Raw genomic sequence first — 25,454 nt, forward strand, 5'->3', positions numbered from 1 at the left:
AGCAGTAGCGAGCTCTTCTCGAGAGAGAAAGACTCCTTGACGTCTTCCCTACACGTTGTATCAGACACCCGTTCCATGTACACTCGACGCTTTCTTCCATAGCTTGTGAGCTAGACTACTCCTGGAGAGGGGTTTTTTTTTTTCATATTTATTATTTACTTATTCGTAAATAGGTACAAGGTACCCTTTTGTGGCATTTTGAGCCACGTACTCTTTTGCGACGGGAGCAAACCAATCCTAATGAACTCCATCGCTGTCCGCCACCATCCCCTCGTAGAGGTACACACATATATATATATACACGTGTCCTTTTGTGCCCGCTCGCCGCCACACAATACCGTCTCGGCACGTATATTTCTCTCCCCCGGCAGCGTGTCCTTTTCCAGCGTTCGGCTTACAAAGCTTCATACGTGCCCCCTGGAAGCTAAAGAAGAGGGGGGGGGCACGTGGCGGGCCGGCCACGTGTCGGTAAGAGGATATCCGTCGGTGCCCATACAGATCCACGCACACGCGCGCAGTCGTCGGCCCTCTCCTCTTCTCCTTCGAGGCTCTATTATGGAGCCGTGGATGATCTCAGGTGGGCCGAGCGTGCGCTCGTGTACAATGTGTACATGCGCGAGAACCCACCGATGATGCACTCGATGGAGAAAGAGACGCGGAAATAATCTTTTTTTCTTTTTTTTCCTTCCTCCGTATACGCGCGTGTGCGCGCCTTTCAATCCCAGCGAGCTCGCGATCTCTACGGGTAAGTGGAGCTTTTCGCAAGTGACGCATATTGTAGGTATACACGGATGCTTGCGTTGCCCCGTTGACTCTCGTTACTTTCTATAGTGTCTTTTTTTAACTTTGTTGTCACGATTTTTCTACCATTGCTGGGGATTTAAAAAAAGAAAAAGAAAAGTGAGCTCATCGTGCTCGTCTTTTTTTACCATTGTTTTTCTCTACTCGTCGAAAAATAACTTTAGACCCGCGATTATCACTTTTGATGAAAAAAAACAAAGTAAATGTGGCATTTGTGCCGTTTTGGCTCGTCAACGGGAAAAGAGAAAGTGCACAGGTACAAGAGCGAATCCCAAAAAACACCCGGAGGCAGTATTGATTCGTAAGTGGGCATAGAGTCTCGGGTTCGTGCACAAACGGAGGTGTATACATCAGCGACGAGCTCCACGCGTATAGCTTATTGAACAATTTGTAGGGTCCCGGATGTAAATTCCAAAATGCTCGGAAAAAAAGGGTCCTCGAAAGCTTGCGCATTGTGCGGACATCATCTAAACGAGACGGCAGCATAATGACCATTCGAACCTCTTTCTCTGCCGCGGCGCTTTGTCTTCCGGGGCACAACGAGCACACTCGTCCCCTGCATTGTATATACATGAAAGCGCGAGGCATCGAGTGTCCGGATGGCCTCTCCCCCTTGCCGGGGGACTTTGTTGCGCCTTGGAAAAATCTCTCGCGACTTGGATTTACGCGTCCACACGCACACGGGCTCTGCAGCGGTCAAGTCCGAAGCTCGCCGCGGGACACCTCGGGTTAATCCCACTGTGCCCCGCTTCCTTCCTCCTCCTTTGCCTCTTCCGCTTCTTTTTTTGTGGCTTATTCTCCTCCATTCACTCACGACCTACACTACGGCGGGAATGGGCTGCGAAAATCCTGCCGATCGGAGGCGGGACGCGTCCTCGAGAGGAGCTGTGAAATGTAGCGCAGAAAAGTACACCCCCCTCGCCCATATTTTTTTTTTTTTCGTGGGCAGGGGAAGGCGGTAGAATGCGCTCACTTGGAGGGAAGCTAAAAAGTTGTCGAGATCTTTGCCGCGATAAATTGAAGAAAAACGTTTGGTCAACGCTCGTTGGGTTGAATGGTGTTAGTCTATAGACTCCGTGCAAGCGATATCTCTCTCTCACACACACACACACATATAGGTTGATGTAATCTAGCTTTCAATTTTCTTCACATTATCATGCCCGACGAAAAACTGAAGTAACGATGAGTCAGTTCAATGAGTATATACGTGCGTGTACGTACATGCGTACATAATATATAATGTCACCGTTTCACCGGTGCCTCTTGGATTTTAGTACGCTGCAGTGCTTCGAGTCGTCAACTTCGTGTCAAAACAAAAAAAAAAACAAAAGAGACCAGTCGTTTAGTCCGTCGGTGATTGATCGAGGATGGATGATAATCAACTCTGGAGTTTTATGGTAAATATTATATACATATCAAAAGTTTTACCGATTTATCGTCGCAAATAAGTGACATAGTTTCAACCAGTTGATAAATACCTTGTGTACTATTCCATTTAACGCGAGGTGACATCTTTAAACTTTTTTTCTTCAAGTTATATGATTGAACCAATCGTTTTTTTTTTTGTTTTTTTTTGTTTTTTTTACTTTAAATAATTTTCCAAAGTTTAATCACCATAGCGTTAGAAATCAATCACTGCCCCATCAAGGGAGAGGACCCTCGCAATCGGTCTTGTCACACTCGCTCGCAAATTCGTTCCACTCGCCTCGTCCACCCCGAGGGCAGTATTTACCAAGCACATGAGCTATATATTTACAAAACATACATGTATACCTTCTCGATGACCGGCAGAGCTCGAAAAGCGGTTTTTTTTTTTCACGCCGACCGCGCCGTGCGTGCACGCGTATGCGGCATAATAGATTCCCAAACGAGGGCAAAGGGAAGAGAGAGAGGAGCACGTCCGAGGCCCCAATTGAAAAAGAATTAGAGAAGGCGTTTAAGGGCGGTGGAGAGGGACAGCTGCTGCCACAGTCCAGCGGCCCATTGTCGATATCCCGTGTACCCATGTAAGCTCGTAATTCTTGTCCGGCATGACAATACGCATATATATATATATATATACGGAGGAGCACACACCCTCGCTATTATGTACCGACCACTTCTCGAGAGTTGCTTTTTTTTTGTTTGTTTCCCGCTGCTCTCAGCTGTTTTCCCCGAGGTGCTTATTACTCGTGAAAACCCCCGAATACCTGCCCACGATCGACCACGAGGGCTTTTCTCTCCAAGTTGCGACGCGTTATTTATCGCTACATCCATACGTTATATTCATCGGTACTGTGGGCGCTTCGTTACCTCCGATCAAAGTACTCTTGCCACTTTGCTCCAGTTGCCCGAGCGAAAGTACACAACAGCATAGATCCATGCATGGATAAAATGCACTGTCCAGCCGAGAGTAACAGAGGGCACGAGAAAAAAAAAAGGGACATCGGCGGGAGAGGTGCAAAAAGAGCCCCGGCGTTTTCGCTCTAGTGCAAACAAGTTTTTTTTTTTTTTTTTTCCAAAGGGTAGGGAAAGCCGCTGGCCGAGCGTTGTGCGAGTGTGTACGGGCAGGCGAGACAGCTCCGGACGAGATGAATTGCGGTATTAGCGAATAATGCAGCGGAGGAGACACCGCAGCAAAGAAGCTGCAGAGTAAATACATCTCTTCCTCCTCGGGGCCTTTTGCTTATATATATATATATATACATCCTTCACCTCTTTCTCGAGGACGCAGTGTGTATAGCGATCTCCTCGGGGTATCGGCTCTGCGGCCACTCGTGCGGACAGCCGACATCCGGCCACGCTTTCTGCGGTCTCGAGTCTTCCGTCTCTCTTTCTTGCTCTCTTTCTCCGAGTGTCGACTTTTTTTTTTCTTTTTTCTTTTTTTTTCCTCCGTCCTTCTTCTTTTCCTTCTTTCCGTTCTTATCTTCGGTTCTCGGAAAGCCACGAGGCTTGGATACACCTTTTTTCTTTCTTTCCGTTGTTTTTTTCATTTTTCGTTTTGTTTGCTTCTTTTCGGGCTGATAAGCAAATTATGCAATGCTCCGCTGGTCATTGCCGAATCGGAGTTTCATGGCATTTGTTTTCAGTTGGGTTGGGGGGGGGGCCCCCTCGGTGTTTTTCCGAGCGACGGAACTGGAGTGTCGGAAAAATGTGTCTTACTTTTGCAAAGGTTTTTCATAAATTAAACGAAATTTCAACCGCAAACTAAATCAATCGCCAACGTAAGTGCATAGGTATGTTGGTTCGCTGAGTATATAGGTAAGCGAGTACCGTCCGTTCGTAACATTCGGGGAATTTTCACAAAGCCAACTCCCACGTGCGAGACGTTTCACTTAAAATTGTAATCCGAAACAATAAGCAATTGAAATTAGGATTTATCATAAATGATAACGCGTTCTTGTAATTCAAGCTGAACAAAAATGCGTATACTCCGTAATACTCTTAATACTATTTTTCTCACCTCTCCTCTTATAATCGTTATCAACGTAAAATTGTTACTTTATTTTAAAAATCCAAAGTAATATTATCTCTCGACAAGAAATAACATTCCCGAGCCAAATTAACAATACTATTTATTCTCGTATGTGACCAAGCCAGTACTCGCTGCGTACAAGTGTATTGGCGCCATCTGATGCCAGAATAGGACTTACCGGACAATTGGGGACTCTATTAATTATCAGCCGCAAATAACACAATATAACTGACAAATTGTATGATAATAGGCGTAAAAGCTACGACAATCATTGTTAACTATGATTATTCTAGCTAAGCTAGGAAAGTGCAGATGCAAACTTGTTTGACAAATATGTTGTTAACTGCGACGATGACATAACAAAAGACCATGATTTACGCGCCAACTAAACACAAACACAATTTTTAATATTAACTATACAAATAAACTAACACATGTGTGTATACATATATTATACACACGTCCGTTAGCGCACACCCCTTGCTTTTGTACTTGGATTTTTTTCGTCCAGCTATACACCCCAGCTAGGTATTCTTCATCCCCGCATTAGCTCGCAAATACACGTTGGTACACATGTATCCTTACCACCCTTTTCTTTTTATTCACCCCTACCCTCCGTATAGTGTCTGGCGCCTCATACGTACACACACACACACAGAGAGTAAAAAAGTATAGCGCGACAGCTTGCGCGCACACGGTCTCGATGGTGGTGGTAGGGGGGGGGGGGAGAGAAGCGTCAGGTATAACAACACACGGCCCCGCAAGGGGCAGTCCGCGACTAGGCGGAGCCTCGCGGGCGAGTGGGGGAGGGGGTCCTCGGGGGCGTGCTCTGGAGAGATCCGTGTGTGCGTCTCTCCCACCCCCGGGGAGGGGGTTCCACACTATCTCAGCTGCCCGAGAGAAACGACCGCGGGGAGGCGCTGGTGGTGGCGAGCAACTCCGAGTCGGCTCCGCGAGCCGCGCAGGGCCTCACTACGCCTCACGGTTCCACCGGGGCTCGGTGTGCCTCTCTCCAACCATCTTTCTCTTTTTCTCCTTTTTTTTTTTCTCCACTCTCCCTGACAATCACTCTCTCTCTCTCTCTCTCCATTTCCGTAAATCCTTTCGAGGTCCCACGCATATACGCGCCCACACGGTCCACCGCGATAACCCAATATACCCCTACGTTGGGGGAGGAAAAAAAAAAAAAAATTAATCTTCGTACGCCGTGTTATTCAGTGACATACATATATATCTTGTGGTGTATATGAAGGAGGGCCGACAGTAGAAGGTGTTGTTATCGATTGTTGTGCGCCGTCTATATGACAAGAATTATTGACCAAGTGCCGGGGACACACGAGATACGAGTATCATAGTTCCACGCACATGGACCTCGATTAAAAAGGTACACTTGAGGGTTGATCGGTAAACGTGCGATTGTACGCGCGACGGATGCCGGTGTGTGTGTGTGTGTGTTGTGACAACCGTCGGAAGCGACGCACCTGCAAAGCCTTCATGAGAAGTCAAGGACGAGAAGCTGCTCAGTTTTAGCAAAGAGCCAAATAAAGGAGCAGATGAGGAGGAGCCGTGGGTGCGGGGCAATTTGACGTAGGGGTGTGTTGTGCGCGTGGACATGTGCCGGTGGTTGTTGCGATAGAGCGAGAGAAGCAGAAAAAGGATAAGATAGAAAAAAAAAAAAAAAAAAAAAAAAAAAAAAAAAAAAGGGAGCTCGAGCTCGGTTAGGGTGTGCGTATACGTGTCCAGCAGAGAGAGGCCCCACCACCAGCTTTCCTGGCGTCCGTCAGTCAAAGTACCGTCGGCGGTGTGCTCGCAGGTGCCACCGGTGGTGTCACGCCACCGGGCGCGGCCTCCCATCATCCCCTGTCGTCTCGTTCCTCCGCGACCTCGTGCTCACCCTCGTCCTCCGCGTCCTCGGGATCTCGGAGCAGCAGTTGCGGCCTCACAGCTGCTAACCAGCAGCACCACCAACAACAACAAGCCACCCTGATGGGAGTTTATGAGGAGCGCGCCCCTCCTACAACCGGCATGCACTGGGTAAGCTTGTATTAATACGTGTACTATACGTATGGAGGATTGTTTGTTTGTTTGTTTTATTCATCAGTTGGGGCAGCGTTTATGGCTGCTTAGCTTTTTTTGTTCGGGAGATTCGACGGGCGATAGCGCAAAGGGGGGGGGAGAAAGAGTGGAAAAAATAAAATGGTTGATTATGCGATACATAATTGACGTTTCCTCCGGTGCCCCCACGGACGATGATAATAACTATTGCGGCCGGTGTAATTTCGTATTTGTACAACACAAAGCGTGTGCCGAGGAAATGAAAACAGGAGGAGGAGTAGGGGGGAGATTGCAATTAGAGGCGGTTATAATTGCCGGTAATGTGTCTCGTTATGGCACGTTTATAGTTTTGTGTGCCTTTTTTTTCCTTTTCTTTTCTTTCTTACGAGTTTAAAGAAAAAAGAACATTGATGGAAGCGAGTGTTTTTCATCGAAACTTTAGCCGATATTGGTCGGTATTTTTTAGAATCACACGCGCACCATTGGTTTCATTCCGCAGTTGGATGGTTACGTGCAAATGGAAAATGGGAATTTTTTTTTTTTTTTCAACATTTTGAACCATAAGAATAAAGAGAACGGAGGCACACGCACCGCTCAAAGTGCAGTGGCGGTTGTGTGAAAGTGCATGTATAGTTACTAACTCGTGAGCAATAATGTTTCCCACAATAGCGTGTATCAAAGATTTTCTTTCCCAAGTCGCGGGAAATTTTTTAAAAAGCGCATTTTACCATACGTGTGTGTACGCGAGAAAACGGGAGATTTATTATTGTCGGCCAAGAGCTCGTGTGCTCTTTTCTCTTGTATGTGTATGAAAACCGTCGCAGACATCGTTGAGTAACAGTGTACCAGTGAGGTTTGACTTTTTCTCGTATACCTTCGGAGTACAACCTCTTCAAGATGTAAGTGGGCACGAGCAAAGGCTAATCGTGTCAGCAGCACTGTAAATACAGTGTAAATAATGTGCATGCGCTGTGTAAACCCAAGCATAGTTTGATTTCAATTTTAATCACTTCCATCGGTACATTGTAGTTGCAAAATGTTTCTTGTGTTTGATCATCCAGTGCTCGAGATCAATGATAAACCGACGGAAACGGGGTAGAAGACGACAATCGGAGCGAACTTTACAATGTTGTAAAGTTTTCACTTTTTTGTCAATCAATCAACTCTCTTAGTTATGGCAACGTCTAATTAAAAAAAAACCATAAAGCTTTGAATGAGTTTCACTCACTTGGATGACGATCCCTTGTCGGGACATTTTTCGCCCTTTCGAAAGTACCCGCTTGCCAGGATGAAATCATCTATAAATGCACAGTCCCAAACCAACCAAAATGAATTTCGAAGCAAATCTAATATACTGCTTCCAGTGTCACTCACTCGGCGCAGATCATCTCTCAATACGTATACGAGCAAACACTCACGGCGAGCCTCCGCCAATATTTATATTCTACACGCGTACCCGAATCCCGGACGGCTCGAGCAACCTCGCGATCTCGTAAATAATGATGCATAGACGGGCGGTACAAAACAAGACTACGAGCGAGCGACTGAAACGTCCGGGACTCCCTTTTATCTCCGTCCACGCGGCTGCATGGGAAGCTCATGGGTACACGCGGATGGAGTATAGGTAGCCAAGGGAATGGCCATTAGGCGCCCGATGTATATTAATGCCGTTCGATTTATCGCCCCGGCCGGTGTGGCTAGACTGTCGCTGCGCTTACACCCAAAGGGAGATAGAATCTCGCAGGTGCAGCTACCGACGACGCGGACCGCGAGGCTCTCTCCATATCTTTATCCCCTGCATATTATATTATCTACGTGGAGCACGTGCTTAGAATCTTCATTGCGTGTACCCCATAATATTATTACACACGCAGGGAATTTGAATTAATATATCTCTCGTGAGCGCGTATACGTTATCTGTATATCTATGGAGTGACCTATCCGTTAGATAGGAGTTTAAAAGGTCTCGCTGTATCTTGGCTTACGGTCTCATCTCCCTTTGGCTCCTCGACATACAGCGCCAACGGAAGAAAAAAAAGGCCCCTTTGGGACGGGCGGAGGAAAGTATTATCCCTAGCGCGAAAACATCGCGACTCCGTCTCGAGAGCGTATATAAGTACATTTGGTTCGCGCTCCTTGAACTCGCGGATAAGAGACGCCGATATCGAGCGAGCGTGTACGTGGGAAACAAAGTAGAGGAGAAAGCGGCGATAGGGAGCGAAAGAAAAGACGGTGGGGACCGAGAAGTTGCGATAAAGCGCCGTGTATACAATGTTATTACGTGTCCATTGTAAATATGTCAATTGTGCACAGTGTTCTTCTGGATACCTCGCATAGTACGATCAAGTGATTTAGAGGTTTTTAATTCTTGAGAGAGAGAGAAAGAGAGAGAGAAAAAAAAGTGCGCTTCCGAGTGATAAACTATATCGCGTTGCGCGCATTATGAGCTTTTTTATCGCGCGACAGATTAACATTCGCAGATAAAAAAACAACGCGCTCACACTTTTTTTTTTTTTTTTTTTTTTTGTGTCCACGTGCCATATTATGTCACTCGGCGAGTTTAGCGCTATCGTAAATCACACGCGCGCTACCGCAATCTCGGACGATGAGCCACGAAAATTGTAAACACATTTTTTTTCTTTTTGCTTTCTCTGTGCACGAGTATGTGTATTACACGTACATTGGAATGAAAAAAAAAAATTGTTGCTCAATCGCCATCCGAAACTGATGTAGACCGAAGGAGGAGGAAAAATGTCGGATGCGCGTATATACGTAAAAAACGTAATGAAAACAGAGATAGGAAAAGAAAAGCGAGGGGGGGGGGAGTTTGGCGAGAGATAAGGCGCAGCATCTTTCTCTGTCTTGTCGTGGAGCGTCTGCCGGCGATAGCACCGACGCGGTTGATTTATTGGAGCGGCCGGACAGGCAGATATCCGTCGGCCAGGCCACGACGTACTCCGAGTTGAGAGGAAAGTACGAGAGATTTGTTTTTCGTGGTTTTTTCTAGCTCATTTGGGAAATTTGTGTCCATTCGTCTCTTTGGATTTTTGCACTTGGCCGTTGAGATGTGAATGATCTCTCCGTTGCTGGTTTTTTAAATGAGACAAGTCGTCATGATGCGGCAAAAATAAGAAATATTTGAAATTTCGACGTCTCGGGAAGTCAAAACAAGATGCGTTTATCTGACAATTTGATGCTAAGTATATACCATCATCGTAACAATTGGGATAACGTTTGTACGATACTCGCTATCAATTATCAATAACATTTAATTTTGTTCCTTCTTCATTTCATTCAAACGGATATTGTCTCTTGCCTATCTTTTTTTTCATTTTATCGATCAACTCGTTCATTGATTAATCGTGATTCATGTGGCATCAATGAAATGTCCAAACAAAAGCGATTAGGTTTCGTTTTTTATACCATGTTTTATCGAATTCGTTTATAAAATAATTAGATCACTAGAGCTAAACGTAGGGTCATTCTTATTGAGTGTAACAAAGTAGTCGGTGATATAAAATTTTTTCAAGAGAACAAAACACGTTTCATCCTATCATCATAAATCCACGATTGATAAACATAATGAATGGGCAGTCGTGCACGGATTTTTTAATGAATCGTTGAAAAAAAAAAAAAAAAACGGCTCAAGTTAAATTTGTGTTGTTTGTTGTACAATGTTTCTAAAACAACTAGCGTATCATACGTGAATTTTTTATAAACATTGTAAATATTTTACCAAACAAAAAAATTAGACTTGAGGGTAAGATAAAATAAATTTTCATACCATACGCTTAAGCAAGTGAAACAAAAAAAATTACAATTCTTTAAACGCTTTGAACCCGCGTCACCTCGGAAAACCACACAAACTCGTGGCAACCGATCGCGAGGAAATCGGCAATCTCTCTAGCGCGCGTGTGGCTATTTCGCTATACGCATTCGCACCAGCGTACGATATTTTGTAAAGGAAAAAAAAAAGCCGTCCCGACAAGGATCGAAAAGGAAAGGGAAAAAAAGCGCCTCCCCCGCGGCTATTTACACCGCGCGATCTCCGATACGTATATGCACCCACAGCGAAGGAGTAGCGCGCGCGGGTCGTTTCCAAAGACTCGCGTAAATCTGGGTATCGATCGGAGCCCCCGAACGAGGAAAATGTGTGCTGTACAGGTTGTGTATACGCGCGCACACTAGTCGAAGGAGTAGCTCTGCGCCGAGGAGAGTGACACGAGGATCACGATTGCGCCGTCAGATTTTCTCGCTGCCGCGGAGCCTTGTTTCGGAGGTGCCTGGATTCGCGCTTGAGATTTTCATTACTTTCTGATGTGCGCCGAGAACTTTTCTACCTGTACCTACTACGATAAACCGCGCGGATTTGAACAAGATGTGCCTCACCGGTACCGCGATGATGGGCGAAAAGTTTTTTTTTTTTTTTTTTTTTTTCTGGAGGATTCTCACGCAGGTCAGTCTCTCACGTGTGCGTACACAAGTATAAGTATACGAGAGAACGAACAATCGTGTATAGCCGCCGATCACTTGCCAACTTTTCTTCCGACTCGAGAATTGAAGGTTGTGAAAAAAAAAAAAAAATTGTACTTTATAAGATTTTACCAGTATATACCTCGCGAGTCACTTTTGCTTACCTTATGTTGTAAGGAAAAAACATAAACCACAAGGGATACCAACCAACACGTTTCTTGGACGAGAAAGTCTCATTCCTGAGCGCTTGGCCTTGCGAAAATCGATCAAACTTGACAGATAATCGAACTCGCATCCCTTGCGACTGACCCCAACAAATATTTCCCTTATCGAGAGCCGTGTCTTATCGACGCGAAACGAAATGGAAACGAAGTGGAAATCAACAATGGCAAGCCAATTAAAACGTATATAATATCGCCTAGAGAGACACACGCGCGTGCACTCGAGGGATACCAAGGATTATTCATATTATTTATACGCGTGCTCGCAATAATCCAACAACATCAGATCTGCACGGCGCAAGGGAGAAGCACGATAGTTGTTGTATATATTCCCCCGTGCAAAGTTCTTATCTCCGTGCGAATATCCCAAGCTATATAACACATCTCGCTAGAGTTACCTTCTGTATAAACTATACTATCTGGCATGAATTACGATTACATTATATTACGTGGTTTTTGAGCCCGTGTATGCTTTTCCTACGTTGGTATGTAAAAAAAAAAAAAAAAAAAAAAAAAAAAAAAATGAATTGTAGTTTATGTAGATTTGTGGAGTAACAATCATCATTAAAAGCCAAGTCGTTGCGGTGCTTTGCGTATACATCATGCGAGATTTGATCACATGAAAACAGGAAAAAAAAAAAAATAGATTCTTTAAATTCTTTAAAAAAGGAAATTATGCACTGTGATTCCCATGAATGTTTTGAGCGATACCGATCAAAGCTCGGTGGATAACTTTCTTAAGTCACTGGGCAAATTTTGATTTTTCGTGTAAATGAAAACCCTCAGAGAAAAACCCTCTCGATACATCCTTCAACTGGCGCATAACATATCCTTGAAGCCACTGTCACGAACACACAGGAGATGCACTGTACGATGTACTGCACCATGCTCATATATATTTATGCGAACGAGGGAACAATTAGGCACGGATGAGTGAGTTGCGTAAGTGCGGTTGAAAAGGCGCATATCGTACATTACACGTATATACATATATGCACATATATATATATATATTTATATATATATGCGCGCGTATACGCGAAGCCTTTAATTATACTTACGAGGCGTTCGCGGGGATATTACGGGGAAATATATATACACACCTATTCCGTGCAGCCTTAAAATATACGAGCGATGGAGAGGAGGAGGAGGAGGAGGAGGAGGAGGAAGAAACTTTTGCGAGCATAACAAGACGAAGCGAAGCAACGAGAGATATGTATAGAAAGGGCCCAGTGGGCTCCTGTTGGCCTGTTAGCATCTCCCGAGATTTGTGCTCCCCGTGTTGTAAATAAGTATGTATCGTGCTATGCGGGTAAATTTAAACTTTGGAGGGAATGTAATTTTTTAAACTTTATTCCCGTGTAAAAGTACGCAACTGGCCATTTCGAAGCATCAATCGCGGCCGATGAATTTTTTCGGAAACTCGGAACGCAGCAGCACCCCTACGGAGTCCCCTCATAAGCAAGCGGTCCGTGTGCACGCGCGCAAATACACGATCGGAGCCCTATACACATATATATGTATATTATATAATGTACCTTTGAGTCCTTGGTTCGCGCGGTTGCAGCGTACGCGCCGAAATTTACATGAACCACGGCAGGAGGAGGAGGAGGAGGGACATAAGCGGCTGTAATTCATTACACACACACACACTTACATCCGGAAAGTGCATGGAAGCTGCTGGTATACGTGTGTCCCGCGGAATATTTACGATCACACCGGTAGCAGCTATATACGCGTACACACGGCCCAAAGTGGCTAAACTCCTTCCCTTCCCCCGACGAACAAAGGAGCAAGAGCTTTCCTCTTCTTCTCCGGACGAGGGCTATCGTACCACCTACGCGACGACTTTGGTCGCACAATCACGTATATAACCTGGGAGTGGAGGAATAAAGGAGCCAGTTGAGAGATGCATGGTGACAATGATGCTGCTATATAGTTGGAGTACAGTGATCGATGGTGACTATATAGCTACGTATAGCTGTATACGTACGTGGTCTCGTTAAAATTAGGTTCGTTTTGAAATGAACGGTACAAGTGCCCGGAATACGTATACATATGTATACATTGGATGGGTTTTGGATGAAAAACTCATGTGGCCAGGATGTGGGGATGAGGGACGGGCGAGCTGGACCGGCCGGGTGTTATCTCCATCGGTAGGCGCTCGTGTGTTTTCTCGTTCGGCTCCAACTCGAGGAAGCCGATAGTGGCCCACACGACGTGTACGTGCACTCTGCGTGTGCCGCCTTTGGGTTCTCCTTTTTCTATCTACAGTTTCACGTTGGTCAAACATTTTTTATTCGATAGAACAAAAAAATATATGAAACAGTAGTTGTGGGTATCGAAAAATTTAATTTAATTTTTACTCTCATGCCAAACACATAAATGTACGTGAAGGATGAATTTCCCGACTTGGATCGTTTTTAAACGACAAAGAAATGGTATTTAAATTCCCGATTCGCTTGCTGATTTTGCTTGAAATACTTTGTATTTTTATCGTATCAAATTAATCGAACGAAACTTTGAACTCGCAACGGCTTGGTCATGTTGAGGACTGATAGAGCCTCGATTAAAATTCCATTAGAAGCGCATGAGTTTAAAACTTGAACACGTGCATTTTATTGCCAATCGATGGAGTTAAAAATAAAATTATGAATATCGTAGGCAAAACGTTGAGCACGAAATGAGCAAGTTTGAGTTGAAAATTGGTGGTTTTCTCAAACCTAATCAGCTGCTCTCTAAATTGACCTTCTTCGTATATTTTTAAAACGCATGAAGGAGATAAGACGTTTATGTGAGTACTTTTTTTTTTTTTTTTTTTTGGACGCACGATTGTAAAGCAAAAGCACGACAAAGTGTGACATAATTGTGCCGCAGTGATAATAAAAAGAGTTAACGTCCGACGAGCGATGACAGGCGAAAGAGAAAGAGAGTCGACAAAGTTTGTACTTATCGCTTATCGCAAAAGAAAAAAGTGCCAATTTGGGCCTAATATTACATACCGATCTCAATGTAATTTCTATAAAATTTTCAATCGATTCTTCTTTCCCCCAGCAAAGAGAAACCTCATACCCATTCTCGCATCGATTTGTCGAAAAAAGAAACTCGGCCATTCCCAGCAAAACGGAGGGAAAATCTCGAGGTACACTCGACGCAGGTGCGCCATCGACGTGTGTGCGTCTCGTTTTGCAATTCCGCGCGGCACACACAGCTCGACTTTTAGCACGAATCGGCTCAGCCCGAAATGGACAGTTTCACGGCTCACTTGGCGCAACGTTTTACGCGGAGCTACATGTACACACATACATTTTTCTCCTGCACCGCTAGAAAAAGAGATCTCTCTTGTGCAAGAGGTTCGCGGTGAAAATCTCGCGCCGTGAACTGGAGCATATACACACACACACACACACCTCGGCTGTATTTTTTTACATCCTTGTACCACACCACGCAGGCCATGTACACTTGGATGGTATTGGCTTGGGAAACGATTGCTGTAAAGGACCTATCGATGGCTTCATTTCGGGCTGGTCCGATTGACTCGTAAATAAATATATACACCAGTGTTTGCGTGACAGCCGCGATGATTATTCCCCGTGTCCATCGCTACAACGCGTACACGGTAGCAGCATCGCTAAATTCCTCGGGTGCGCGTACACAGGAGAAGGCCGTTAATTCCCCTACTTTTTGTATAAGTGCCCACGCGAAATTTCACACCGCGAGAGAGCCAATAAACACGTAACGATTTCTCCCGAGAGCGTGCCCTGTACATAGACGCTTACCCTCTACCCCTTGGAGTTAGAGGGAGGGATGTGGGAGATACCGTATACAAATAGTAAAATTTATCCCATCGAAGCTGCATGCGTGTATTTATACAGGGACCGGTGTAGCTTATACATGCATGTACATATACATGGGTATCACAGCCGAGCGGCTCGGGCGATAATTTACGTCGGGTAGCCACACACAACGTTGGAGGAGCGCGTGCTGCGACTGTATGTTATAATAATGACAATAATAACAACAGCTATACGAGACTCTGGTCGGGTATAATATACGTGCCGCTGACGTTTGAATAAACGAGGTGCCGCGGCGCAGTGGATTGGTTGGAAAGGAGAGTAAGTAAACATACGTACAGATATTATAGTGGAAGAGGCTGCTCTCGCGAGTATAGGGTATACCTCCTTATATATAGGGGGTAGGTGGGTAGAGAGAGACCGACGGCCACTCTCCATAATATACACGGCTCCTGTAAATATAATACGACCACTGGGGTGATGGTGACCGGCGCATGCGCCACTGCGATAGATCAACAGAGAATGCATTGGTCGATGTATTGATATGGGAATGTTGGGTGTACCGATGGGCTCCGGGATAGTTGCGCAAGATCTGCCAAGAGACGGTATAGATTGAATGTCATCGAGAGGGATGAAACTGAACGAAATTGTTTATATTTCAAAGGTATTGTTATGAGGGGGGGGGGAATAATTGTTTTCGTGGAAAGGCTCGTGTTTAACTATACACGCACACTCGTCTGTTGCCAATTTTCCCCCTGGTAAAGGTGAAACGGGTATACCCTCGTATATTCTCCTCTCGTCACGCGCGCCAGAGCTGCATAAATTTTCCGAGCTCAAAGTGCAAATAGGCCCGACAAAGGCTTCTCAAGTATAACGGCAGATTACACATCGCGGATCATTGACGCCCCGCTATCGAGATATCGGCGCGGAGAGACGTTGCCGTTTGCTCTTTCGCACAGTGAACTTGTCGGGACATGTATATATATATACCACTGGGCGCGGATTTCGATGATGTATTTATAACGCGCTGCACTCGACGAGCACCAGACTCGCGTCTGTTCATTTTAAACGGGTTAATTGACGCTCTGGCTTACATTATACTATTATTATTATTATTATTACTATTACGTGCAAAGTGCACGTATACGTTGTTTCAAGTATCCGGTTGATGAAAACGTGCCTCGTGTACATGTCACGTATGTGTATCAAAAGTATATACTCACCCACTTTTGACGTTTGGCTGTCTGATTCCGCATATATGCGCAACTTTTGTCAGCTTCGACACTGAAACCCATTGAAACGCATGGATATCTACACGATGTTGATAAAAATAAAATGTGTATAAGCAACGAAATAACACAAGAGGTACGATTGGGTAATATGATTGTTTTTGTTTCAGCAGCCGGCTAACACGCAGGAGCGCGGCAGTGGTTTGTCACTGGGTTGCCAGGGTGGCCCGGGAGCCGGGGTCGTCGGGGCGGTGGTCGTGGGGACGGGCAGCTCCGATCAGACGCGCGACCTCAGCCCCTGCCTGCCGGCCTCGATGGGCGACGCCGCGCGGCCCACCAACCTACCCTCTAGTCCCACACCGCAGCAGCAGCAACAGTCTCACCACCACCACCACCAACAACAACAACAACAACAACAACAACAACAACAACAACAACAACAACAGCAACACCAGCAGTGCGGCCAAGCCGGTCACACGAGCTTGCACCAGACGCACTGCGGTACCAATAATAATTGCTACGACGCTGCCGGCGCTACCCCCTACGATTCCAGGGATTACGGATCACCGGGAGGTAGGCTGCAATTTTTCGAACCTCGCCGCTCTTGGCCGTGAGAACTTTTTTTTTTTTTTTTTTTTTTTTTTTTTTTTCATCCTTTTAATGCGGACATACGGCCCGGCTGGCTTTGTGGATCGATCGACAAACCGAGAACCATACGGTGTCCTACCTCGACGAATGACCAAAGTTCGAAAAACACAAGATGCTCCCTCATAAAGAACGGTGAATGTGAAAAGTTCCGATTAACCGACTGAAAAAACGTTGGGAAATAATACATCTACCGAGATCGGTATCTGTCTTTTATTTATTTATTTGTTTTTTTTGCCAAGTCGATACTCCAAATCAAGCTCACATGTACGCGGTAAGAAAACGGTTGTCATTTAATGAAAATAATCACACCCCTTCGGATAATGGCCACCGAGGCGTTCCCGACCCCTCGAGCTGCGGGAGGCGCATTTACGAGCACCTATGTACTACTTGGTCGTCGCCGCGGTGCACCTTATTTTTTTTTTTCTCGCACCTCCTTCGGTTCCCGCGGCAACGGCCAACTACCCATTTCTACCTATACAAGTATATATGTATTATATAGTTCGGATACGGGGATGTCTCGGGTGAAAGGCGCGTAAGAAGAATCTTCGAATGGTTCTCATGGCGCGAACCTTCATATTTTTTTTTTTTTTTTTCCTTTCCTCTGTTCTTCCACAATAGCGCGAGGAAGAAGCAAAAAGTAGGTACATAAATATAGGCGTGTACGCAACCTGCTGTGGCGTAATGACGTCGCCCGGTGCCATTACACGAGTCAAGAAATTAATCCACCCGGTGGGCCTCGTTATTCCCACAATAAACTTTTCGCTTGTGAATTTGCGATGAAACACCTATGGTGCGTTTAAAGGTGTCGAGAGGACGCAGCACAAAAAAAAAAAAAAAAAAAAAAAAAAAGTTACGTGGATCGGTGAAACAGCAAAACATGTTTGCACGACTTTCAGACTCGGAGTATCGAAACAACTACGAGCACTCGAACGACCTGAGCATGGCACCGCAGAGCCACCACCACCACCACCATCAGCATCATCATCACCAGCAGCAGCATCAGCACCACCAGCAGACGATACTGCACCAGTCGCAGGGTGTACCCGCGAACCCGTCCTCGGAGCAGCACCAGCAGCAGGTGGCTCAGCTACAGCATCAGCACAGCGGGGAGATGCACGCGGTGCCGAAGCTCGAGCCACCGTCGACGCCGCCGTCGCACCACGAGCACGAGTTATGCGCCGGCCCGTACGTGTGCGCCGGCTGCGGCCTCAGGATCGCCGATCGGTACTTTCTCCAGGCGGTCGACAGAAGGTGGCACTTGTCCTGCCTCCAGTGCTCCCATTGCAGGCAGGGCCTCGACAACGAGATCACCTGCTACAGCAAGGACGGCAACATTTACTGCAAAAAGGACTACTATCGGTGAGTTGTGTTATACATACATATATATTATATTCTTGACATTTTCTTTTTCCTCCCATCCTCGGCTCGGCGTGCCATTAATCATCTCTCCCTTGAATGGTAAATAGAGTCATTTAAACAATCAGAGTCATTATTGTTTCCTCGTGTGTATACTTATAATACAAGTAATGGAAACTCGGAGGATTATAATTGTTATACGTTTCTTGCGCACTTTGGAATTCTCTCACGTGGGGGGAGGTGAGAAAAGCGGGAGGGTTCATTATGCCAGTCCGCGCTCCATTTACGGGTAACAACAATCGGGAGGGCGCTATCGCGATGAGTCGGCGCGCGAGCCCGGAAAAATCGCGGCTCTAATTTTTAATTAACAACCCGTACAACGAGATGCTGCGTGTGTATATATACGATATTGTGTGCTTTTTTTTCTTCTTTCTTCTTTTGGGATCAAGTATACTCATTAGTCTGGTTTTGTCGTGTCTGTCGCCTACGATGGCATCTTCGGGCGATTGTTTTATTGCCGTGATATTCGTGACCTGTGGGTCATGGTATGAATTTTTCCTGGGAATCGGCGCGAGACGGACGGACAGATCGTGCCCGAGACAATTTCTCATGATGGGGTTGCACGTGGGAGGGTCGGAAGGAAGAATCGAGGCCCCACACGGCGCCACTCTTCCCCGTACGGCCGGTTTCTTCCTTACCCACTGCTGGTGTCTTTGGGTCGAATCGCAAGGACGAGAGGGAGGGAGTAAGAGGAGGGGGGAGGGAGACTCTCGTGGTCACGACTCGGCCATTTACCTCCGGCGAAGCGCCGATACCCGATAAGTAAATCACCAACCATCTACCATACGCCTCGTTCCCTCCATCCTCCGTCCGATGTGTACTTTATATATACGTGCACAGGTACGTCTAGCTCGTCTGGATCAAGGACGCCAAGGGCCTGACCTCCGTGCCCCTCCGACACTTTTTCCGCGGCCCGGCATTGTTCGTAATTTTCTTGAAAAACCCACTCTCGACATATCACAGGTGCGCACGCTCATTGTATACTCTTTCTCTCGTTGCGACGAGGGTGGTTTTACAGAGATCCGCGATACACTTCTATCGTGGACGCACTTTTGTTGCCGTTACACAATGGCCGGTAAAAGGCATAACGGGATCGCGGTAACAAAGCCCGCAACAACCTATTGGCTCGTGTATAGATAAAAACGAATCGCGACCTGATTGCGAAGGAAAAAAAAAAAAACAGCTAAGCTCTTCCTTTGGGGGAAAAGACGCATCTGCGATTTCCAGCGCGATAAATACAAGTGGGAGCTCCTACAGCTCGTAGGTACGTATATCCACATTCGCGGGTATGAAAAATCCTTCCGGGCTGGCGTTGGCTCGCATCAAGGACGTGGCTAATCTCCCCGCTATCTTTCTCGCTGGAGGGCCCGCGTCGCGGCAGGGGAGGCCAGATCGGGAGCCCCGATACACACGGGGTCGCGTGTGTCATGCCGGGCTCCTTACATATATATTATATACACCGCGGCTCTGCCGAGAGGTGTCGTTTAGCCCCTGCGCGCATCTTGATTATCTCCACCGCGAGGGACCTTGCGCGCGTACAGGTGTGCTTGTGTGTGTGTGTACATAGCGTAAGTCGGCACGCAAGGTCTCCGCCGACGAATGGTGTATGTATACATGTGCACTATATAGTAGCGGTGGAAGGACGAGGGTTGAGGAAAAAAGGAGCGTTGGCGCCCATCTCTGGGTTGGCATCGTCATATCCCGTCACGATATGCTTTCCGAAAGACGTGGTTATTACGGGCGACGCATCGCGTGTCGCTGCCCTGCGACGTCCGGTCGTGCCTGTGGGTATATATATATATAGATATATCTTAGGGCCCCGTTCGGGGTATAATACGCCGGGGCGATGTGTGTAACTAGATTCTCCGCGACGTGTGTATAGGTACAATATACCCGAAGAGGAACTCTCGGCAATTTTTCAAAGGATAAGGAGAGAGCGAGCGAGTGTCATTATTGAGGAAAAAAAAAAAACGAACGGTGCGTCGATTTATGCGGCAGCTCCCGGGAGGCTAAATTACGTCCAATTGGGATTTTTGTAGGCCAGACGAGGCCTCTATCCCGCGAATTAGTGGTTAAGGGGTACCGTTCCCTAATGAGAGCACGCCCCTTGCACCGCACATCGGTAGCGCTTCCACGGAAATCGCGAGGGGCAAATATAAAAATCCAAAAATTACGCTCCGTCCTTCGACCGCCGCCCGAGATGTATACACCATCTCGCATTTGCGACGATTTACCGGCTCTTGCCTCCGCTACCGGTTTTTTTTTTTTTTTTTTTCCTTTCGCCAAATTCTCCCGCCGATTCTTTGATCGCTCTATCGAACGGCCGCCGATCTCAACGATTTCCTGTTAAATGATTCCAAGAGAAATTGCATCCCTCTCGTGTACGCGCGCCGGATCGGTTCGTCGAAGTGCAGTTTAAGGCTCGAAAATTCGCGCGTCTCGGGGATAGAGAAGTCCGATGAATCAAAGCGCTCCGCAAACGCGTCAAGGGGGCCTAATTTACCCGCACCTCGAGGTTGCGCTCGACACACAGGGATCGTAAAATTCGCAGCGATCCTCATTGAATTTCACGCGGACGTGCTCACGCTGCTGCCGGTGCTCGCGTGACGTACCGAGCCGGCCCGCTGGCTTCGTCGTAAAAATCGCCTGCGCGTAAAGAGCATCGTTACCGGGCCCCGTGTCTTCCTGGACTCATTTTTTTCCTCCTCCTCCCCCCCTCTTTCTTTTTGCCGCAAAAAGCGCGAGATCCACCGACCGAGGCGCGTCCGATCCTTGATGGTGTATACGCCGCACTGCTGCTGTTAAATTGTATCATTAAATTGAATTTAACACACATATGTATGCGCTCGCGTGCCTTTGTCGGGGACGCGGCGTCTACTCCTGGGCGGGATCCTTTCATCTATGCTTGCTCCCGTTTCGCGAACCCACGCGAGCGCAAAGAGCATCGCCGATGCTAATGCCGTGCATCCCACCCCTGACGCGCTACGCAATTATCAAGTGCGACCGCTACGTGTGTATATGGAGCGTGGGGAGTCGAAAACGTGCGGGGAAATTTTTTCGTCGAGAATATACGTCGATCGGTCGCGGTTGACGCACCCGAAGGGGAAAAAAAAAAAAAAAGAAAAAGAAAATCGGTTACGAATCAACGAAAACCGCGCTCGATCGTATCGTTGGGTGTACGCGGAATCGGGTAAAACCGTGTATGATATAACGAGCCACGCGGGATTAAATTTATTTTAATCGCGTGCGTATATACGGACCATCGCTTTGGCACCGAGAACAGTTAGTTGCGCCCGACTTGGGATGTAAATTTATATATGTATGTGTACATACTTATCCCACGACGAGATGATTTCTCGGAATAGAAAGCACTGGATCGGTAAAAAAAAATTTTGTTTTTCTTCGATTCACACGAGCGTATTAAAAATAATCTAGGGTTTTCAACGCGGTTGTCCGCTCTCATCGAACGTCTTCGTTTCGCGCAAAGGACGCTCATTAAAAAATGAAGAAAAAAAAAAAAAAAACTCTGAGAAAATATAAAAAAAAAATTTTTTTTTAAATGCCTCGGGTATATCCCAGCACATCTCTCTTCCGAGAAATCAAAGTCCGGAGCGTAGAAAAATGTTTGTCAAACGGTAGGAGCGGCACTATATATACCCAAGAGTAGAAAACTCCAGCTTGTGTGCGTATACGTGTCGGCGTGCGAACGTCCCTGGAGCCTCTCCGCGCATCTTAATTAAGTACGAGCTTTAAATTATGAGCCTCTTACAATATATTATTATATATTATATACACGCTAAACAAGGGACGTGGCAGGAGCAGCGTTGAAATTATTTGTGTGTGCGTGTGTTCACCGGGAAAGGGGCTTATGGCTCAATTACCATCGCTCGGCCCGAGAGTGGGCCGTCAACCTTTATACACTTTGGACCGTGTTTTTCCTTTGTCGGGCCTCTGTGAGTCCGTCTCTTATGCCACTTGCTCGAATCTACGTACAGAAAACAAAAAAAGCAGCAACAATTTGCACTGCATTACCGAAAGAACTCTATTCGTTGCCCGATGGCTTACACATCGCTTATCACACTCTCTCGCGTTGTTATATATACGCGTGAAATTTTAATTGGCGCGTATGAATCGCGACCTGCAATCGGACCAATAAATTAAATCGTACAAATGTGCGCTAACGCGTATGGCGTCTAATCAATGTCCGGGGCACGTATGGGTATTGTCTGTCGCGCGACTGATTTATTAACCACCACCTTCTGGTTATCCCGACAGATAGCTGCAAATTTATACTTTACAATTACATGTTGTTTTTTCTCTTTGGCTCTCGTTACGTAAGGCGTAGGTGGTATAGTTTCATGGATACCCATGGCCCTTTTATTTTATCATCGATTCCAGAGATTTACACGCGCTCGTCGACTAAATTGAATAAATTTTGAATTCCAAAAACCATCGAGAATCAAGCTCCGCTCTCGTTGTTCGCGTTGATGAAAAGGGCAAATAAAAAGAGCCACGTCGCGGAAAACATTCCCTCCTGCCTTTTCATATACTCCTTTTTCTCACGTATACCAAAGTTGAGATACGAAATCAAGTACGAAAAGGGAGGAGGGAAAAAAAAGGCTCGAGGAACTGATTTTTCGCTGCAAGTGATGAATGCTCAGAGGGGGAGCGTGCAGTACATAACACGAGTCAAAGGAGCTCTCGGAGAAAAAAAAAAAAAAAAAAAAAAAAAAAAAAAAAAAAAGATTTTAACCGGAGATAACGCGAACGAGAGCATTTGTAGCGGGTGACACCTGCACGCGATACTTTATATCAAGTCGGCCGTGGTCGTCGTCCGTGTCGTGTGTATATAGGTACACGTCCGCGCGAGTCTCGCGAGATAAGGAGAGATCGCTCGAAGTTGAGAGGTGAAGAAAAGCTCCGGAGGGGGAAAGGAGCAAGTGTATATATATATATAAAATCTATTTCTTCGCGTCTGCGGCTGATTTCCGTGCAGTATCTGTATACTCGCATATAGGTGAGGGTTAGTCGGGGGTGTTTGCCCGGTGATTTTGCGTTCCCGGAATGATCGATCTTGGCCTTTTTTTTTTTTTTTTTTTTTTCATAATTGTGCGGAGCAAATATATTCTCGAGTTGGGAGAAAATAATTTTCTTACCTGCGTACGCGTTACGTACAAGTAAGGACCGTATAGGTAAATGAAATTACAATTTAAAATCCAACTAAATCAAACTCGCAGTGATGAATAATTCAGAGCGGTAATGGCCCCGCCGCGCGTGTTCAAGTAGGTATACGGCACTTTTGTAAACATATTTTTAAAGGTAAGGAAAAAAAAAAAAAAAAAACAAATCATTTCTCGTGCAAACGGGAGCAGTATATACACGCGTGCGTTTCGATAAATCAATTTGAGTCGCGGTAACATTTTCCAACGCGAGGGGAGAGCCCCGTCATTCCTCGAAACAAAAGCAAAACGATGATTTCACGCAAACAAAAAAAAAAAGAAATCTGCAGCTCCCTGGTTTTTGCGCCGTGTACGATTATACATATATACATGTACCCAGCGACGGAGCTTATCGTCGATCGGAGGATTTACATTTTCGCGAATGAAATTAATTCGAGAATAAAGTTACCTGAAAACGCGCTACCGAAGCTCAACCGCGCGGCGGCGGCCATTTTTCTCGTGTCACCGCGCGAAAGTCGCCGCCACACATACGTGCACACATACACATATACACAGAGGGAGAGAAGAAGCCATACCTACATATATATATACCAGCGCCGAAAGAGAGAACTCAAGGCCGTCGAGATTCGCTCGCGATACGTGATGTCTGCGTGTACAAGGGATACGCTGCTCTCCTCTTCTCTCTTTCCCTGCTCTTCTCCTCGGTGCGTCGGCTGTGTATACGCCGTCACAGCTGATACTATATACTTACTTACCCGTGAATCCAAGAAATTTTTTAAGCCCAACCGCGATTTATGGGCCCTCTCTCTCTATCTTTTGCGGTACGAACTTTTCTCAAACAGTAGCACCGGGGGAAAAAAAAAAACAAAATTTCGCCGCGTTTTTTTCATCACTCGTTGCCATTTTTGTCCATCGCCAACGGTGTTTGTAACAATTGAGAGAGTGCGTATATATATACACATACGCTTTTTTCAACGTCATCGGCACACGGGCGAGTCTCGTAAACGTCGAGCCGAGTTGCAATATTTTCATTAAAACCGGCCGGTGTCACTAGTGGTTGTGATATCATATACCCCGTATACGTTGTCGCCCGCGGTAGTTGTGGACTTTTACATCCCTTTACGACCATCGCCGAGGGCAAAAGTGGCTTTTTCTTCTTTCGTTTCGAGTATAACTAAGCGCGGCAGGTGAGGTGAGAAGACGAAAACGATAAAACCCGCGGACTTTAGGAGCAAGGCTTGATCGACGCCTGTGCTGAGTAGAGATATATATCGCTGATGAACACTGTTTCTCGGGATGCTGCGAAAGAGTCGACGATTACTTCATCTTCTACCAAGAGCAGTCGCTTTGTTTTTTTACTTATCAAAGGTGCATCTTGTACGCGTTAAAAAAAACTGAGAAAAGATCAAATCGATTTTAGGATAAAAATATCATTGATGTCATTGATGTCATTGTCCTTGCGATAGCTATACTGTCTTTATTTATATATATTTGCATTTGCGATGGAAAAACTGGTTTGGTCTTCGTATACATTGTGAAACCAATAAGACTATATAGCTGTGCTAACATCGTTACAAATAAATGAACTCCGCGTAGCGACGAAAATCGACAAATAATCATCCGGAAATCTTGTAAAAAGAAATGGAAAAAACCGAGGGAGTCGCAGGAAAAAAAAAAAAGTCCCCGAGAAAGAGGGCAAAAGCAGCAGCGGGGGGTGGGGGAAAGCCGGCAGGCTCGATTCAGAGGCGAGAAAAAATACGAGCTAGCCGCAAAGGAGGACGCACGGGGGGGGGGGAGGAGTAAGATGTACGGCATCATCCTCGCACGCGCTGCACCGGTGCTACCACAATACAAGCATACTTGTGTATATTATTCACACACGGGGACCACAGAAGCGCGTTTAAAGAGGATTCGTCGTACTCGCCCGGCGGGGGGTTGCTCCGATCCCCCCCCCGCCTCCTTTTGCGCGCGGGAGTCGTGTGTCGCGCCATTTACGTGTACACGAGGGAGGCAGTCGCCGCAATAAAGCATCCGAGGCCCGCGAGAGTATATATACACGTACGCGCACCTTTCGAGGGATATCGGGTTACGCGGCCGCGGCTCCTCACGGATTAAGTCCTACGCGCGCTCGTGAGACCCATACCCTCTGGACCTCCTCTTCCCTGCCTCGCTCGTGACGGGAT

General features: G+C 46.3%; 1 protein-coding gene across 5 annotated transcripts in view; it reads left to right on the forward strand.

Annotated features, from left to right (window-relative positions):
* The first annotated feature begins 5,920 nt into the window (after positions 1 to 5,920).
* Positions 5,921 to 25,454, forward strand: part of LOC106647744 (protein apterous-like) — a 32,245-nt gene continuing 12,711 nt past the window's right edge. Inside the window, exons 1-5 of one of the 5 annotated variants that reach the window (XM_089594517.1) lie at positions 5,921 to 6,289; positions 16,198 to 16,427; positions 16,497 to 16,604; positions 17,573 to 17,693; positions 17,778 to 18,034. In XM_089594517.1, the coding sequence (XP_089450643.1) occupies positions 6,242 to 6,289; positions 16,198 to 16,427; positions 16,497 to 16,604; positions 17,573 to 17,693; positions 17,778 to 18,034 (764 nt within the window). In that variant the 5' untranslated portion in view covers positions 5,921 to 6,241. Of the gene's footprint in view, positions 6,290 to 16,197; positions 16,605 to 17,571; positions 18,035 to 25,454 lie in introns of all 5 variants that reach the window. The other 4 variants (XM_089594518.1, XM_089594516.1, XM_014364269.3 and 1 more) reach the window with 4 other exon arrangements.

The sequence above is a fragment of the Copidosoma floridanum genome, unplaced genomic scaffold (genome assembly GCF_036245765.1).
Source record: "Copidosoma floridanum isolate Cflo_tuat_1 unplaced genomic scaffold, Cflo_Japanese_pri ptg000021l, whole genome shotgun sequence".
Classification (NCBI taxonomy): Eukaryota; Metazoa; Arthropoda; class Insecta; order Hymenoptera; family Encyrtidae; genus Copidosoma; species Copidosoma floridanum.